This window comes from Brienomyrus brachyistius, chromosome 7 (assembly GCF_023856365.1).
Source record: "Brienomyrus brachyistius isolate T26 chromosome 7, BBRACH_0.4, whole genome shotgun sequence".
NCBI lineage: Eukaryota > Metazoa > Chordata > Actinopteri > Osteoglossiformes > Mormyridae > Brienomyrus > Brienomyrus brachyistius.
In genome coordinates this window covers 1,611,398-1,626,987 of record NC_064539.1, presented here as the reverse complement: position 1 = coordinate 1,626,987, position 15,590 = coordinate 1,611,398, and the positions used below count along the sequence as shown (strand labels likewise).

The 15,590-nt window shown below is 40.8% G+C and overlaps 2 protein-coding genes across 7 annotated transcripts in view; one reads left to right on the top strand and one right to left on the bottom strand.

Annotated features, from left to right (window-relative positions):
* Positions 1 to 222: 222 nt before the first annotated feature.
* Positions 223 to 8,501, bottom strand: purg (purine-rich element binding protein G). The gene has a single exon (XM_049021318.1). It carries the CDS (start codon positions 7,958 to 7,960, stop codon positions 6,938 to 6,940), a length of 1,023 nt encoding a protein of 340 aa, XP_048877275.1. The 5' UTR covers positions 7,961 to 8,501; the 3' UTR covers positions 223 to 6,937.
* A 5-nt stretch (positions 8,502 to 8,506) lies between these two features.
* wrn (WRN RecQ like helicase) overlaps positions 8,507 to 15,590 on the top strand; it is a 33,194-nt gene continuing 26,110 nt past the window's right edge. For 4 of the 6 annotated variants that reach the window (XM_049021271.1, XM_049021274.1, XM_049021272.1 and 1 more), the window contains exons 1-11: positions 8,507 to 8,909; positions 9,059 to 9,140; positions 9,420 to 9,541; positions 12,270 to 12,415; positions 12,813 to 12,961; positions 13,734 to 13,883; positions 14,023 to 14,065; positions 14,275 to 14,377; positions 14,504 to 14,843; positions 15,073 to 15,153; positions 15,449 to 15,587. In XM_049021271.1, the coding sequence (XP_048877228.1) occupies positions 9,072 to 9,140; positions 9,420 to 9,541; positions 12,270 to 12,415; positions 12,813 to 12,961; positions 13,734 to 13,883; positions 14,023 to 14,065; positions 14,275 to 14,377; positions 14,504 to 14,843; positions 15,073 to 15,153; positions 15,449 to 15,587 (1,342 nt within the window). In that variant the 5' untranslated portion in view covers positions 8,507 to 8,909; positions 9,059 to 9,071. Of the gene's footprint in view, positions 8,914 to 9,058; positions 9,141 to 9,419; positions 9,542 to 12,269; positions 12,416 to 12,812; positions 12,962 to 13,733; positions 13,884 to 14,022; positions 14,066 to 14,274; positions 14,378 to 14,503; positions 14,844 to 15,072; positions 15,154 to 15,448; positions 15,588 to 15,590 lie in introns of those variants that run through there. The other 2 variants (XM_049021270.1, XM_049021275.1) reach the window with 2 other exon arrangements.

Genomic DNA, 15,590 nt, shown 5'->3' with positions numbered 1-15,590 from the left:
ATTCTTTCATGTTTCAACAAATTCAGAACTTTCTTTCATGCTTGTTATAATCTAAAATGTCCTTTAAAATCTCCCAAAAAAATTCGAAAATATAAACTGTCAAGTCATGGTTAAAATTCATCGGTCAGGCATCCATCAAAGAACTCGTGCAGCACCGCCAAAGGCCACCATGTGATGCTGCCCTCTAGTGGAACTTGTAGGAAGAAAAACAGACACCCGGACTAAGAAACGCAGAATAGCAATCATTTATTTTGATTTTATTACCTCCTTTCCAAGTGATCATGGTGACAACAGAGAATACATTTGATCTGCTGAAAAATTCTATTAAACAGAAATGAAGTAATGGCATTTATGGTGATATTGATCGTCTTCCATTTCTTACAATCAGCTGCTATTGTCATGGATCTCTCCCTTTATGCTCTGATTTTTTTTTCCGTTTTATGATATATGCCCCCTCCTCACCCTCTTCCACCCCACCTTGCTACATGTAAAAGCTGCTTTAAGAAAGAAAATTATACGATTCTAACAATAGAAAACTGTCATACTCGTCACGATTGTCTACAGATCTTTTGGAAAGGACGCAAATGCAGGGTAACTGTAAATAGTCATCACTGATCTGGTTAACTGCAGAACTTGCTGATTGAGGGGCGTACAGGTTGGGTTCAGCAGCCGGTCACATACTGCCGGCTGCATAATCCGCGAGCTGCATTTAGGGCCGCGGCTGTCAGCCGACAGAACCGCTCGGAATGTCCGCCCAACTGCAGAAATGCTTTTGGGTTTCCAGGCAACCGACAGACATTTTTTTTGTTAAAAAAAGGTCTTACATCAGGAACAAATTGGTGCCACTATTGGCAGGTCTCCAGATGAACAAATACGAAAACACAAATGGGGGGGGGGGGGGGGGTGATCGGTAAGCACTGAAGCGTAGACATGTATAACCACAGTGAGTGAGTATATATTTTACAGTTACACTGAATTGTCGTAACAGAAAGACATTATCTCCACCGCCGTTACCAAACGAAATGTTCAGTTTCAAGTTTTTTTTTTTTTAAATCTTTTTCTCCATTTTTTTTTACTTCCTAATCGGCATGCATGCAGTTGGAGTCCACAGAAGCACCATTATATTATAGAATATAGCACCACTTTTTTGAAATGTATTTTCCTTTTTTTGTTGTTTGGACCCAACTGTTGACATGCAAAAAAACCTTGGGATTTCTCATATACGTATCCTACACGTTGCAACCTTTTACAAACACTACAAGGCAATTAATGAATATTCATACAGTACCATACATGTAGAACATTAACTAATACAGTACACGTTAAAGAAAGTGCTAGAATATAGAACAATTGCTTTCTTGTTTTGAGTCTTATAATATAATATAGGACTATAGGAGGACAAGCTATGTTGTACACAATCGTTTACCCCAAGATACACTAAAACACTGTGTTTCACCGTTTTTAAATCTTTATCAAACATTTATAATTCTAAATTCCCACTGTTGCAGAAATGCATGATAAACACAAAATCAAAAGAATAGTGATAATAATAGTAATAATAATACTAATAATAAATAAAGGCCAACAAAGCTTCTTTAATATCCATACCTGCACAGCACGTCACGTACACGACTCCGTTATATATCTAAAGAGGCGAATTGTGGTCTGTGTCGGTTATGTTTGTTGTTAGCCGCGGACTGTGGGTCTCAGACACCGGATATCTTTCAGGATAACTTATTTGGTTTTTTGCTACGATGTTCTGCTGCAAGCATTTCTGTGTCATCTCAGTTGCCCCTTACACTGGTAACGCAAAGGTAATACATTTAACTGCTCCTTAACAAAAACAGTGTAATAAAACCATTGTTAAGGCTTAAATGATGGAGACATTTTCTTTGAGTGTAACAGTCCATGTGATGTTGAGATTTTCGAGACGAATATGAGCAGCTAAACCGTTAATCTCCACGGTTCGCGAAGTCATTCCCTTTAAATGAAATATGAAAAGAAATATGGTCATGCAACACGTGTCGAAGTTCACAAGAAATCATGGATTCTTTTCTGCGTCCCGGTGCCTATTTATGCGACAACAGTACTGGACTCTTACAAATCACTCAACTTTCAACTTGATTGTGTCATAATTTGATTACTGAAATTCCCGGAAAGAAATTCAGTAGCTACATTATTAAGAAATCATTGTAAATAATGATTTCCAGTAAAATAAATACGCAGATTATATTTTTGAAATTAATTTTTGTGAAAAATATTTTTAAGGAGTCACCAGCACTCTCGTTCATAAAAAGTCTAACCAAAGAATATCCGTCAACCGATCCGCCCTCGGCAAGAACTGACAAACTTCAAAAAGCATACAATACAAAACAGTGATATTACACTTTTGGGTTCTAAATAAAGCTAAATATATTATATTTCAATCAATAAATTCTTTATACGAACAAGATTAAAAGTTCTATCTTCAGGTAAGATAAGATTTGTTTTGATAAGTATTTATGGTTTGATGGGGAAAATGAAAACCCCATGTGCACATAAAATTTAAAGTGCTTTTCTGTATATTTTACGTTGGTACTGATCTGCCGGGGTAACCCAGTGCGATGGTCGCAAGAGCATTTCGAGACAGAATTCAGAGAGCCGAGTTCAGTTCTTTTTTATTCTAAATGACGGTGCGTGGTCACTAGCTCAAAGCCACAACATTGCATCAACGCAGATTGTGCTGCAAACTAATTTATTTAGCGCTGTGTCAAACCGCTGCAGCCTTGAAATCCTAAAAGCTGAGCGAGTAGCCCCAGTTCAGCGGCAAAACGTAATTAAAAATTATTACACACGGACTCCGAAACGCAACACAAACAATGGGTGTCAATGGATGGTCAGGCGCTCCGAGCATACAGGCCAACGAGGCTGATACGAGGAACCTCGTTCACAGGAGAAATCGCCTCTCTTTTTTGGTTGCTCTGGTTACTAGAAGCCAGGAATGGCGGCTGTTGATATATCACTAGTGTAAAAATACAGGTATATCTTTTACATCTAATCGGACAGAGCCCACAAACACTCTTCCGGGAGAGTGGATCTGCTCCGCTTAAGGTCTTAGCACTGGAGCGGAGTGGTTCAGTAAACACTGCAGCGAAAAGTGAAACGGAGACACAGTACACCCCTTCGGAAAAAGTTAGGGGTCACCTTCTTCTGGGCTGTAATTACCGAAGTTTGTGCCTATGGTGCCCTAAGGTCAGGTTAGCGTGTCCTGGGCTTGTACAAGCAAGGATTGTCTCTTTCATCCCATAAGCAGAGGAAACTGACAGATGGGTTTGGGTCCATCCTCCAAGCCGGTCACAAGAGAGGCAGAGGAGAAAGAAAGTGCCCTTTGTTTTAAAGTGCTCCTTCTGGGATGGGATGCTTGCCTGTCGCCCCAAATGCTGGATGTCTGATCTGAGCACATTGTTTTTAAGGCAGAGCTGTAGTCCCCTGCATCTCCCACACATTCCAATCTTACCGAACCCAAAAATGACATGGGTAACAAGGTAACAAATTATCCACGGGCCAAAATAAATAAATAAATAAATAAATATCATTTCAAACCATAGCTAGAATACATTAAGTATGGTAAAGTACCTTACCATTGACACTAGATTTCAGATTTCTTTTTAGGTCACAAAGTTATACAGCAATTTTTTGCTAGTTTTTTTAATAAAAAAAAAACACCAATTTTGGACATTTCAAAATACTGATATTTCATTGCACTCATACCAAAAATAATGAGAAAAAAAATCCAAAAACATCTATCGTTTCAGGCTAAGCTACACATTTAGGTACATTTTCATGACTATTGTGCTCTTTAGGTCCTAATGTTGCACTTAATCATCTCAAAGCCTTAGATGTTTCATCAGGAGAAAAGGGTTTGAATAGTTATTTATGTGGGAAATTCCCTTAATGAATTAATTGATCAATTTATCAATTAACTACCCAATGGTTTTAGGAATGTCTATCAAAGAACATACAGGTGCGTGGCAATATACATCCAACTTATTCTTGTGCTTTTCAAATATGAAACCACCCATTCTTAGTTAGGAAGATGGCTAACTAGATTTAACAATATAATTACCACTTAGATATTTACACGGTAACCAATGTTAAGGTTTCACGTCACTACCAGCTCTCTAAGCATCCCTCTGTAAACGATAGACAACCAATCAGAGAAAAAACACACAAAACTGTCGTGTTTTAACAGCGACAGCATAACAACTCTTTTTAAAAACTGTGACAAAAAAGGGACTTGCTGCTACACATGCAGCACGCTGAACACGTCAGTTCCTCGCAGGAAATAACAAGTAGTTTTATATAGGCCTAGCAGAGAAAACAGGTTTGCAGTTAATATACTGCAATTAAGCAGCTTGAGCCCCCCCCCCCCAACACCACCAAAAAAATGAAACAAAAAAAACTAGTTTTTTTTTTTTTGTCAGTCGTCATTAAAATATAGGGTGATGCTGTTACTTAGTAAAATACGTTTTGCCTTATTTCACATTACACTGGTAAGGCAAACAGGAGAACTGGTATTTTCTGAAGTTCTACACACAAAATGTTGAGATAAAATGCAGCAAAGCCCTTCATTGCACTACGTAACTTCTCCATGTTACATAGTACGTGGTCAAGTGCAACTGGAGAGAAGAATCCCGTACTGGGAGTAGATTTTTTTTATTTTTCATTGGCATGTCTGCGTAAATAAAGCAAAAACACTTTACACACTTTGTCTTTTCGAATGGAGTTCAATCTGAAGTAGAGCTCAGCTATATTCAGGACGTTTCCTAATGTTTCCTGTCTCCGTGTTAATAAACGGAAGCCTCTTAAACCAGAAAATGAAACTGGTATCAAGCTCAAACAATGGGGAAAAAGTAGAAAAGAAATTACGACAGACTGTTTCAAGTTTCTATCTCTGACAGCCCCTAACATTGTTCTCAAGGCAGAGAACAGCTTCATTGTTTATTGTAAACTAGCATACTCTGTTTGCTATCACTCAGATTATCTTTAAAATGTTTCTAAATGGTAACATATTTAAAAATTTTGCTTTTTACTGGGTCAAAAAATGAAATATAAACACACTAAAGCATGTCAATAAATAAACAAATGTCTTGGTAATGAGTGTGCTTATGATGTGTTTTGGGGGTCTATTCAAACAAAATATTCATTCATTCAGAATTAAAAGACATGCACAATTTCTGCTAGATATAGGCAGAGAAAATAAAACAGTGTGTGTACTTTCACCAACTACACAAGCAACAGAAAGATATTGCACCTAGAAGCTATCATAAAGCGTTTCTGTTATACAGACAAAACACAGAAAATCACAGCACATGTCAGTCATAAGGGGGCGAGTCAATACACTCCATTTTTGGCAGTTATCAAGTGTTATAGTTATTGTATGGGATTGCACAGGAGTCTGTATACTGCATTAAAATAACCCAAAGATCTGATGGGGTTCATAGAAGCACCTTGTTTGTGAACCGATCGTTCAGTGCTGGTCCTCTGGTTACACTATTCAGCTTTACCTGGGGGGGGGGGGGGGGGGCAGATGCAAAGGGAGTTAATCTAACCACCTTATCAGAGGCACTAGAAAGAATAGATAACCACGTGCTCATTTATACCCTCAAAATTCCCTAAAATGGACTGACTAAAGTTTACTTCCCATCTCTGTTTCGTAGCACCATGGATTTATGCTCTAACTGTCAATGACCCAAACACACAGAGCAGACTTCAATGTTCGAGCAGTGATGCAAGCGAAATCGACATCAAATACACGGAACAGCTGTGAGGCAGCAGGTACTGGCAGCCTGATATTCTACGATCTCGTTCACCTTCGGGTCTGTGCATCTCCTTACAAAACCAAATGTTTTTAAAATACAAACAAGAAAGAAAAAAAAATTAAGCAGCCACATGATGACTTGGGTGTTTCAAGTAACTCTGATTAAGATTTCAAGTAGGATTTGGAGCGATAATGGCTTTAAGGTAAATGAAAACAACCAGTGTGCTCAACAAATGTACAAAATCAGAAAGGCTGATGCTCAAATACAGCAACATCTCCCTGATATCTACAGAACGAGAGAGGGGGGTAACATTTGCACATTCGTTAGTGTAGATTTTTATTTTCCCAGAGACTAAGAACTATAAATGACACACCATTAACAGATTTTGATTTGTTTTTTTTTTTGTTTGCCGTAAATATTATATGACCTTTGTTGATATGTAACTATAAACTGAGAAATATATGACCGTGTTTCATTTTTAATATGGACGTCCCTACAGGGCAACACAACAGCTTAGGGCCCTAATGAGCACAGGACGCGGGGTGGCCGACTCAGTATGAGCAAAACTCCATAAAGTGCACAGATTGATGGACCAGATTAGAATGTAAAATCCACAAGGATATTAAAATTAAAATGTGTAATTAATATTCAAAACCTCTTCTCATAACTGCGAGGTAAACAGACCTACACTGAAATCTGTATACGCATATACATGAAATGACAAGCAAAACACACACACACACACGCATCGGAACGTGCGCAATGCACAAACCTACACACAGACAGACTGACAGACAGACAGACACACGCACACATACACACACACAGACTTAAAAGCTTAAATATTTAACTCATTATTTAAACTGATGCAATGGTTAGGATAGCGTATGACATATAATTTTCACTGTGCGAAAGTGAACTAGCTATTCTTTTGCCTCACCCCCTTCAGCTTGACGGCATAAACGTTTTATGAATGAAACATAACAATTAAATTTAAAAGTGCTAGTTGACTAGTCGTACAGTACAATATTTTAGAGGTACATCTTCAAGAGGATTTTTTTTTTTTTAATAAACTATGTTACCATTTTTGTCTGAAGCTCGTGGTCAGGCTGATCTGTCTACCGTGTAAGGCATCGTCAATCCTCTTGGTCTTCGCTGTCAGCCCGGGGATCTGTCCTCTTCTCCTTGTGGCAAGTGAAGATCCGGCGCATCTCCTCCTCGTACCTGATGAAGTTGTCCCCAAACCTGGCCCAGGCCTTGAGGGGCACAGTGATGGTGTTTCTGTACGGCTGCCGCACCTCGCTGATCTTCAGGAAAACGCCGTACCTGTTGGAGCCCACGTCGAAGTAGAACCTCTTGTTGTCCACCCGGAAGGACACGGCCTCGGGCAGCTCCGGGGACTCGTCGTGGTTCCGAGTGGCCCGGCTCCGCTCGTCGGCGTCCTCGTCGCCATAGTCCTCGATCAGCTGCGACAGGGCGTCTCGAAACTCGATGAGCCCTTGTGCGGGCAGTACGATGGTCTGCTCAATGCCCTGGCCATAGTAGCCCATGGTACCGTGTCCCCTGCTGACAGTCTGCCTGATCCGGAGGAAGCGGCCGCGCTGGTTCTCCTTTAGGTCCAGGTAGTATTTTCTGTTGTCCCGCTCGATGAACTCGCTCTTAAGCACCCGGTGGGCGTGCTCCTCAGATGCGCCGGAGCCGGTCGGAGAGAGCGGCGCGCCGTGTGGATGGTGCTCCGGCTGCCTCCGGCGCGTATCGTGTGGCCGGCTGCTCTGGCCGTTGCTCTGCTCCTCCGGCCGCGCCATCTGGGCGCTGCGCAGGCCGATGTGGGCGTAATAATCGATGAAGTCGCCCAGGCAGTACCTCAGGTCCGGGGCCATGGACATGGAAAGCGTCAGCTTGCTCTTCCTAATGTTGTCGTGCCGGCCTCTGCCAATCCACACCTCGGCGATCTTCAGGAAGCGGCCCCGGGCGCTCTGCTTCACGTCCAAGTAGAAGCGCTTCTTCTGGATGTCTACGCGCTTCGAGGCCAGCTCCTGGATCTCTATGCCCTGCACGCCGGGGTGAAGGTACTGCTGAGGATACACGCCCCGGGGAGCCGAGTCCGGCGCCATCCTCCCCCTGTTCCTCTCCATCCCTCTGCTGTTGCTATCAGCCATTGATTCAATTTCCCCCGCAAATCAGCAGCAGCAGTAGCAGCAGCGCGACCGCTCGCCTCTCCATTACCGGCGATGCGCCGACGATTACTAAACCATTTAGTCACAATCCCCGGAATGCCTGGACCGACTCGGGGGGGAAACCCGCAATCCTAGTTGTCATCAGTTTTTACGGCCTTTTCCTTGTCCTATTATAAAGGTCAGGCGACACGCTGCATGTCACAAATGACTGCCTCGATCAGCCTCTCCTCTTCTCTTCTCTCCCCGTCACTCACTCCTCCCGGTCTGCTTGACAGCTAAGCCAGGCTGCCAAACGCGAAACGCGAGGGGGAATCACCCAATCCCCGGTGTCCTTAGAGGGCGCTGCTCTGACAATTCGCCGGCCTTAATGCTAAAATCAGAAAAAAATAGGCAATATTTGCTGTTTCACAGTCATTTTGGAAAATTAATCATCGGGACAGCAAGTGCGCGATAGCCGCATCGCCGGCCACATGTCAGGTTACACCTTCGGTCAAGGCTACGGCGGCAGTAGCTAGTTTAGCGGGGGCGCGCGCCGTGACGTAGTTTACGCGCGACAGAGAAGGAGGAAGTTTCCATATGGCGGGAGTGGGTCGTGCCCGGCGCTCGGCACCGTTCGCTGGATTCCTGTATATATATATATATCCCTTTTCTCTTCCTTCTTATTAGTGTCTTTAGATTTTAGATACTGGCCCTTTATTTGTTTTTGTAAAGTAGAAGGCATTTTTCGAATGATGGAATCCCAGCTACGCAGTAAAACAGCTAGAGATGTAACCCATGAATAAAAAACTAGATACTGATCAGTAACATTTATGACAAAGTTGCGAATGAAAGTAAATGATTGTCGCATTCCCGCACAGAGGAGTTGTGGTATTGTTAGCTAGCGAAATCTCGCAAACAAGAAGTTAGTGAAGTCAACCACCACTACAAGTTGGTAGGTAATTGAAGGTTTTTATGTCGCAAGTTTTTTTTTTTTAACATGGAAAGCATTTGATGTGCTTGGACATATTGCACATATTAACATGTTCAGGATAGGGTCTTTCCTGTTGTCATGACCTTAAACTTTGTTCTTCCTTATTTAAGGTTTTATTAATCCATGGCGGACAGGGTATTACCACAGTGGATGTCAAAGGGAGGAAACCATGGCAACAGCGGGCAAAAGCAGGTAAAAGCGCTCACGTGTGGCGTCACTGTTTATAATTATTGTAGTTTAATCAGGTCAATGCAGTTGATCATTTTTGGGTCCGTTTTTTGTTGGTAGATGTTCCATCTTAATATTAATTTATTTGAAAATGAATAAAAACAAAACTTACCGTTGCTTTCATTATGATTAAATCATTATGTATAACTCTATGCTGCAGGTACGTCTGAGAATCAATGGTGTCTAATCTAACTTGATTGTAATAATGTTACTTAAGACTTAATAGTTTATTTTGAATTTCAGACTCAAAAAAGTTTGTACAAAAAAAACATCTTGGAAGACAGTCTGCAGTATCTGGAATTTAGTGGTACGGTTGTCTACAGCTGTGAGAAAAACGATTGCTCCTTTTTGTCTGAGGATTTAAGGTAATATGTTGTGTGGTCTTTGTATCAAATACCAGTCAAGCATTTAATTAATGCATTAGTGTTTGCTATGTTTTTATATGCTTGCCTCCAGTGTTTTTTTTTTTAACCAATGTTTAACCATTTTAGTGATTCATGGTAATTCTTCAGAGTATTTGCTACATCAATATTCTATGTATATCCTGTACACATACAGTGTACATTTTATAAAATCTGCATGACACGACTACAGCTATGCTACCCTGTGTCCTCTTAGTTTTTGTTGCACTAATATCTTTGGAACAAAGTCATCTGGGTGGATTGTATGGAAGGAGTAGATGTTTAATCTTCTTTGGATATTTTTGACCTTGAATGAAGAGTAGCAGTATTTTATGCTCGGCACTAAATTTGCGGGCTAGCCTGTGTAGGGAGGTGCCTATGGGTCTGAAACGTCCGTGCATTTCACATGCGGCTCGAACTCCAGCTGCGTTACATCTGATTCACTTCAGAGACGAATTTGTGTAGCCAGAGAGCAGAGCCTTAGAATAATCCAGCTTCTTGTTATTGAATGCATGGGTGAGCTTTTCTGAATCACTCATGGGTAGCGGTTTGTGACTTTATTTTCCATAGGTGAAAGGCAGAAATGTATCTGTCAGAGGTATATCTCACATAGGAGCTAACTGTTAGGTTAGCTGCAATACCAATGCCTGAAGATTAAGCCAGACCATTGGCATCTGGTGTTTCTGAAAATACCTCTTTACTTCTGGTGTTCTCTGTGTTTTATCTTTGGACCTATGTAACTGAGCTAGCAGCAGGCAGCTTCCCCACAGTGGACATTAGAAATGCATATTGTGCCCTTGCCATGGTGAGGAGGCATCATAATTCATAAAGTAGTAAACTTCAGTCGGCTCAGGCAAGTGTGCCCAAGTAAAAGTATTCGTTTCATTAGATCACTTTAATTATCTTAGCGAGGAAGCTTGCACCTACCCAGTGAAAGAAAATCTGAAGCTCTGACTCAGACTTGGCTGAATTTTTTTATACTGATTTAATATTAATTTTCATATTTGGCCAGTATTATTCCTTTTAACAGAAAAATATCATTGATGCAATTCTTGTACAACACTCTTGGCTTGGCCTAGGTGTCCCACTGGGTGCCTGAAGGACCTTCAGTATTACACTCCTGGTTAGTTATTTAGAAATGCCTGAAGTAGTCTCAAGTGACTAACTTGTTAACACTTTTAACAGAAGGCATATTTATAACTTATTAAAATGACATGGGAAATAATGGCATTTATTTAAATAATGCCACAGCATTATTAAAATGTAATTTTTTTGTTTGTAATTTTATGTAAAATATTTTCTTTTAATTCTGTTTTTGTTTAATGTAAAAAATATTTAATTTTGCGTAACACAATACTTTATAGAATTATTGTTATAAATGTTAATGTTAAATATGAATAGTGAACATAAAAAATACACCCTTATGTGCCACAGTTAAATTGTTTCATTTCAAGAGTGTGTGTATATATATATATATATATATATATATAACAGGTGCACACATAGTAGCTGGATTCTTTCGGAAATTGGCAAACAAAACATGTTCATACAACTTAAAGGTAGGAGCAAAAAATTTTGTTCTTTGTTTTTTAAGTGTGTAAAATTTTACCCAAAAACAGGTCCGTTTTGCTTACTACATTCATTGAACATGCGCACCTTCACCATCCACACCATGGCTTTCTTTGGCCGCTAATGTCATTCATGAATATTTTATGAATTAGCACTGATTGACTAACCAGATCTCAGGGGCTCGCTGTAGGCGGTCTTTGCATCATTGTCATTTGGCTGTCAAATTCTCTAAATACAAATGTTTTTATTGCTGAACTTTTATTTTGAAGCTCAGATTTCCACTACATATGACTGCATGTTAGTTCTGTTCCATAGAAAAAAATCTGTTCCTAGCAGCAATAATTCATTTTAATTGGTTATTGGGAAAATCTGTAATAGATTTCTTCCACAATAATTACTGTTCTTTGTGGAACCATCAGTTTTCTGAGACAAAACCAAGTGATGAATGGGCAGTCTGGGAAGAAACTGAGAATTACAAATGGTGATCCTGTAAGAGATCCTCCCTGAAATTCCAGAACTGTATGATAACTAACTTTTCTTTTTTTTAAGAACAATTGATAAATGCTGTTTTTATCATTCAGACTTTTGTTAGGCTACTGTACGAATTTACATTTGGGCTGTGCCTTTAAAAATTATAAATTGCTATTAAGTTACTTTGGGTTTGGGACTGGTATCATGAAACTGGTGGCGTGTTTTTATTAAGCACGTCTGAGAAGCTTTCTGCCTTTCTGTCTGTCACTTTGGCCACACACTATATCCGGACAGCTCTCCATAAAACCGTCATATACCTGCATCCAAGCCCCTTGATGATCCCAATGTATCCATCATCTGCTTAGGCTATAAAGTCATCCTTTAAATGCTAAGTAAATGAAGAAAAATACCAGCATGCTGATTCTTATTATCCATGCTACCAGCTTCTAAATATTTATACGCTAATGTTTCATGTTTGGTTTTCAGTTTTGTTTTTTTTTTGTTTTTTTTGTACGTGGGTGTGATTAACAGCGATGGAAAACCGTTTGCGGTGGTGTGAAATGAATTAACTTTGTGGCGGATCAGATGGCTCTGCATGTGCGTGAACTTCACAGCTTGACTGAAGATACGCTTCCTGTTTGTCTTCACCCAGGTCCTGCCTTACACCTGCTTCTGCAGTGGGCTTTGATATGGAGTGGCCACCCAGCTTTACTAAAGGACAAAAGCAAAAAGTTGCTCTCATCCAGCTGTGTGTTTCTGAGCAGAAATGTTATCTCTTTCATCTCTCCTCCATGCTAGGTTTGTTTCAATGCGCGTGTCAGTCAAATGCATCAATCGATGAAGTGCAACAAATAGATTTCTTTATTTTTTGTGCAGGGATTTCTGGTACTGTTGACCTTTTAACTTCCTGTTTTGCTCTATCATTCATTAGTATTCGTTTTAGGACATCTATGGTTTGAAAAACATTTTCACGTTACAGAAACTGGCAGAATTGCGGATATCTGTTTTTTTTAATGTATTGAAATTCAGATCTTGTGTTGCCTTGAGATCATACAGTAGCTACCCTGCACATTTGTTGGTGATATATTCTAAAATTCAGTGGCTCATTTGGGGTAATTGGGATTGTAGACCCAAACAAACAGGCACAATCTGCAAATACGAGGCTATGTTTATCCCTTTTGTAATTTTTCTCCAGGGTTTCCTGCTGGTCTGAAGATGTTACTAGAGGATGACACCATCAAAAAGGTTGGGCTGGGTATTGAAGGTGACATGTGGAGACTTTTAAGTGATTTTGATATCAAATTAAAGAATTTCCTGGAACTGACAGACTTGGCAAATGAAAAAGTAAGTTTGAAATGGACGCTTATTCATTTTGCACCTTGCAAGTGTAAGAAGTGAAATGAGTCCAAATGCATAATACGCAGGATGAACCTGTTTTAACTTTCCTTGACCTTTTATCCCACCCATCTGATGACATAATTCACACACTTATCCCGAGTGACTAACTAGGTCATGTGACCAGGCTATAGTGGTGAAAATGTAATGGCTGAAAGCAGGAAATGCCCAGTTCTTCATTTGAGATGTTATGGCCTTACAAAACCCTTGGTGTCTCTCTAGGATGCAAGTAAACCTCTAAGATTTGCCTGTTTTTTGAGATGAACAATTTGTATTCTAGGGTCATATTTCTTCACTGTACATTTTTTTATATTGTAATGTTTAGATATGCACATTCTAGGGACTGCTTTGCAAATGTCGATGTGCAAGAAAATGTGCAATGACAAAGTCATTCTATTCTATTGTAATAGGTGATGATTTTGGTATAATTTTTGCTTTGGGCCAACATGAATGTGTCAGCATTCTTCAAACAGACCATAAGTGAACCAAAGGTGATTTAGTTCTGTACATGTATTGGTTTTACTAGAATTATTTGTTTATGACATACTGTTTAAAATGTAGATGCCAGTGTGCTGTACAGTTGATGTTGAAAGGATTTTGAGAGCTTCTGCTGTCTGGTTTCTTTGCCCTCACTTGTTGGATGCTGTGGTGGTCTCTTGCTCAGATGAGATGGAGATGTGTGGTGGGGTGTTTTCTCCATGGCCATTACTGCTGTCTCCAGCTCAGGTGTGCGGAGAAGTGGAGCCTGGATGGGCTTGTGAAGCATCTGTTCAACCAGCAGCTGAAGAAGGACCGGGATGTCCGCTGCAGTTCATGGAACGATTTCGATCTCACGGAGGAGCAGAAGAGATATGCAGCTACGGACGCTTATGTGAGCATGACTGGGTTTGGGGGAGATGAGGGAGGGAAAAGCTGAACTACGTTGTGGATAAAAATCCCTCTGTATCATCTCCAGATGCAATAATAGACATTGATTATATGCTCACTGGAACCTCTGCTTTCTTGTTCAGGCTGGACTGATAGTTTATAATAAACTGCAGACGATGAGTCCTGGTGAGTAACCATTAAAAGTGACACATCATTGAGCCCCTGCAGCTTTTTATACTCTAGTGAAGGTATTGCAGTATCACTATCAACGTTCTTCAGCTACCTGTAGAGAGTTTGTTTTTCCTACTTTTTTGTCTTGGGGATGTAGATTAGTCATAGATCATTACTCAGTTCCTCCATATTAGTCTGAAATCACTTTTATTTTTTTTGTATAGAAACTGTTTCACAAGTTTCAATCAAGGAGAAATTGCTCTGCTTGGCCTCTGAGATGGAGGAACTTTCACATCATGTTCCTGAGGACCCCAGTGTCATTCCTAGGTGTGACATTCTAGCTGCTTCCAGTTGCATCTAGTCATGTCCTTCAGTTCACATGAAAACAATAGTTATAGTTATAGTTAAGTAATAAGGGAACAGCGGTAAACCTGAATCTTGTTGTTCTTGCAGTATTGCAGAGGTTGTAGATGACATGGCTGTGAAGCTTGGAGCTTTAAGGGACTCCCTGTTGGGGTGTGACAGGGCACAGTGTACCTCAAAGAGCCAGCGCGATGTGGAGGAGCAAGACCACTCGCAAAAAGCAACGGCTGCAGGATGTGAACCCTCCAGAATTGTGGATGGGAATCTCAACATTCCCCGTCAATCTGCTGGTTTGGAAGATGTCAGGGATTGTCAGCCTAAATGTGGAGAGGGCGTTATGTCCCTGGATATATCCGAATATGAGCTCCAGATGCTGGAGATGCAAGCTTGGCAGGAAGAAATGGAGGAACAGAGTACTTTGGAGTTCCAGGTGATGAAGGCTTCAGTCTGCTTACTTGCATGGTTTATTTTGCTTTGTTTTAAAAATTCTTTTCCATGTATTGTTCTGTGTTTACACATACACTGTCGTTCTATACATAGCAGTATGGCCCTAGCAGTGGTTTAGGGGCTGTATTTTGGGGAACTTTGTTGCCCTTTTTGTTTATTTGTTTTATTTTTAAATGAAGGTGGTTTAGCCCTAACAGTCCCCCTCCCCCCAGGACAAGAAAGCTTTGAATGATTCAGCAGATCTCTCTTGTTTGACTGAGGGTGATGAAGACCTGGATCAGGAGATGCTTCAGGTGACTTTTATTAGCGTGGTTTGGCAAAAGGCATACATCCTAGTCTTCATAATGAGATTCTTTATTTCAGTGTGTAATTGAGTCTTAGAGCTTGCTGTATTAGCACAGTGGTTCACGGTGCATGTTTTGCATATCCCTGTTTGCCCTGTTATGCTTCTGCTGCAGATGCTGGAATGTTTTCCTCCATGCTGTTAGAGATCTGTACCCCCACCCCCCCACCCCCAACCGGGGTAGACTGAAAGCCTTGTGCCGAGGCCTGGCATGCAGTCATACGTCTGGGTGTTGTTCTCTGCAGTGTGCTGAAGATGCGGAGGAGTTGTTCTGCCAGGGGGACGGAGTGGAGTGCCGTGTTGAGGAAGAACGGGGATTTCCCAAACCTGTGGAAGATGAGGATGAAGAGGAGGGCATAGAAGTAGAGGAGGAGGAGGGCTTCGGTA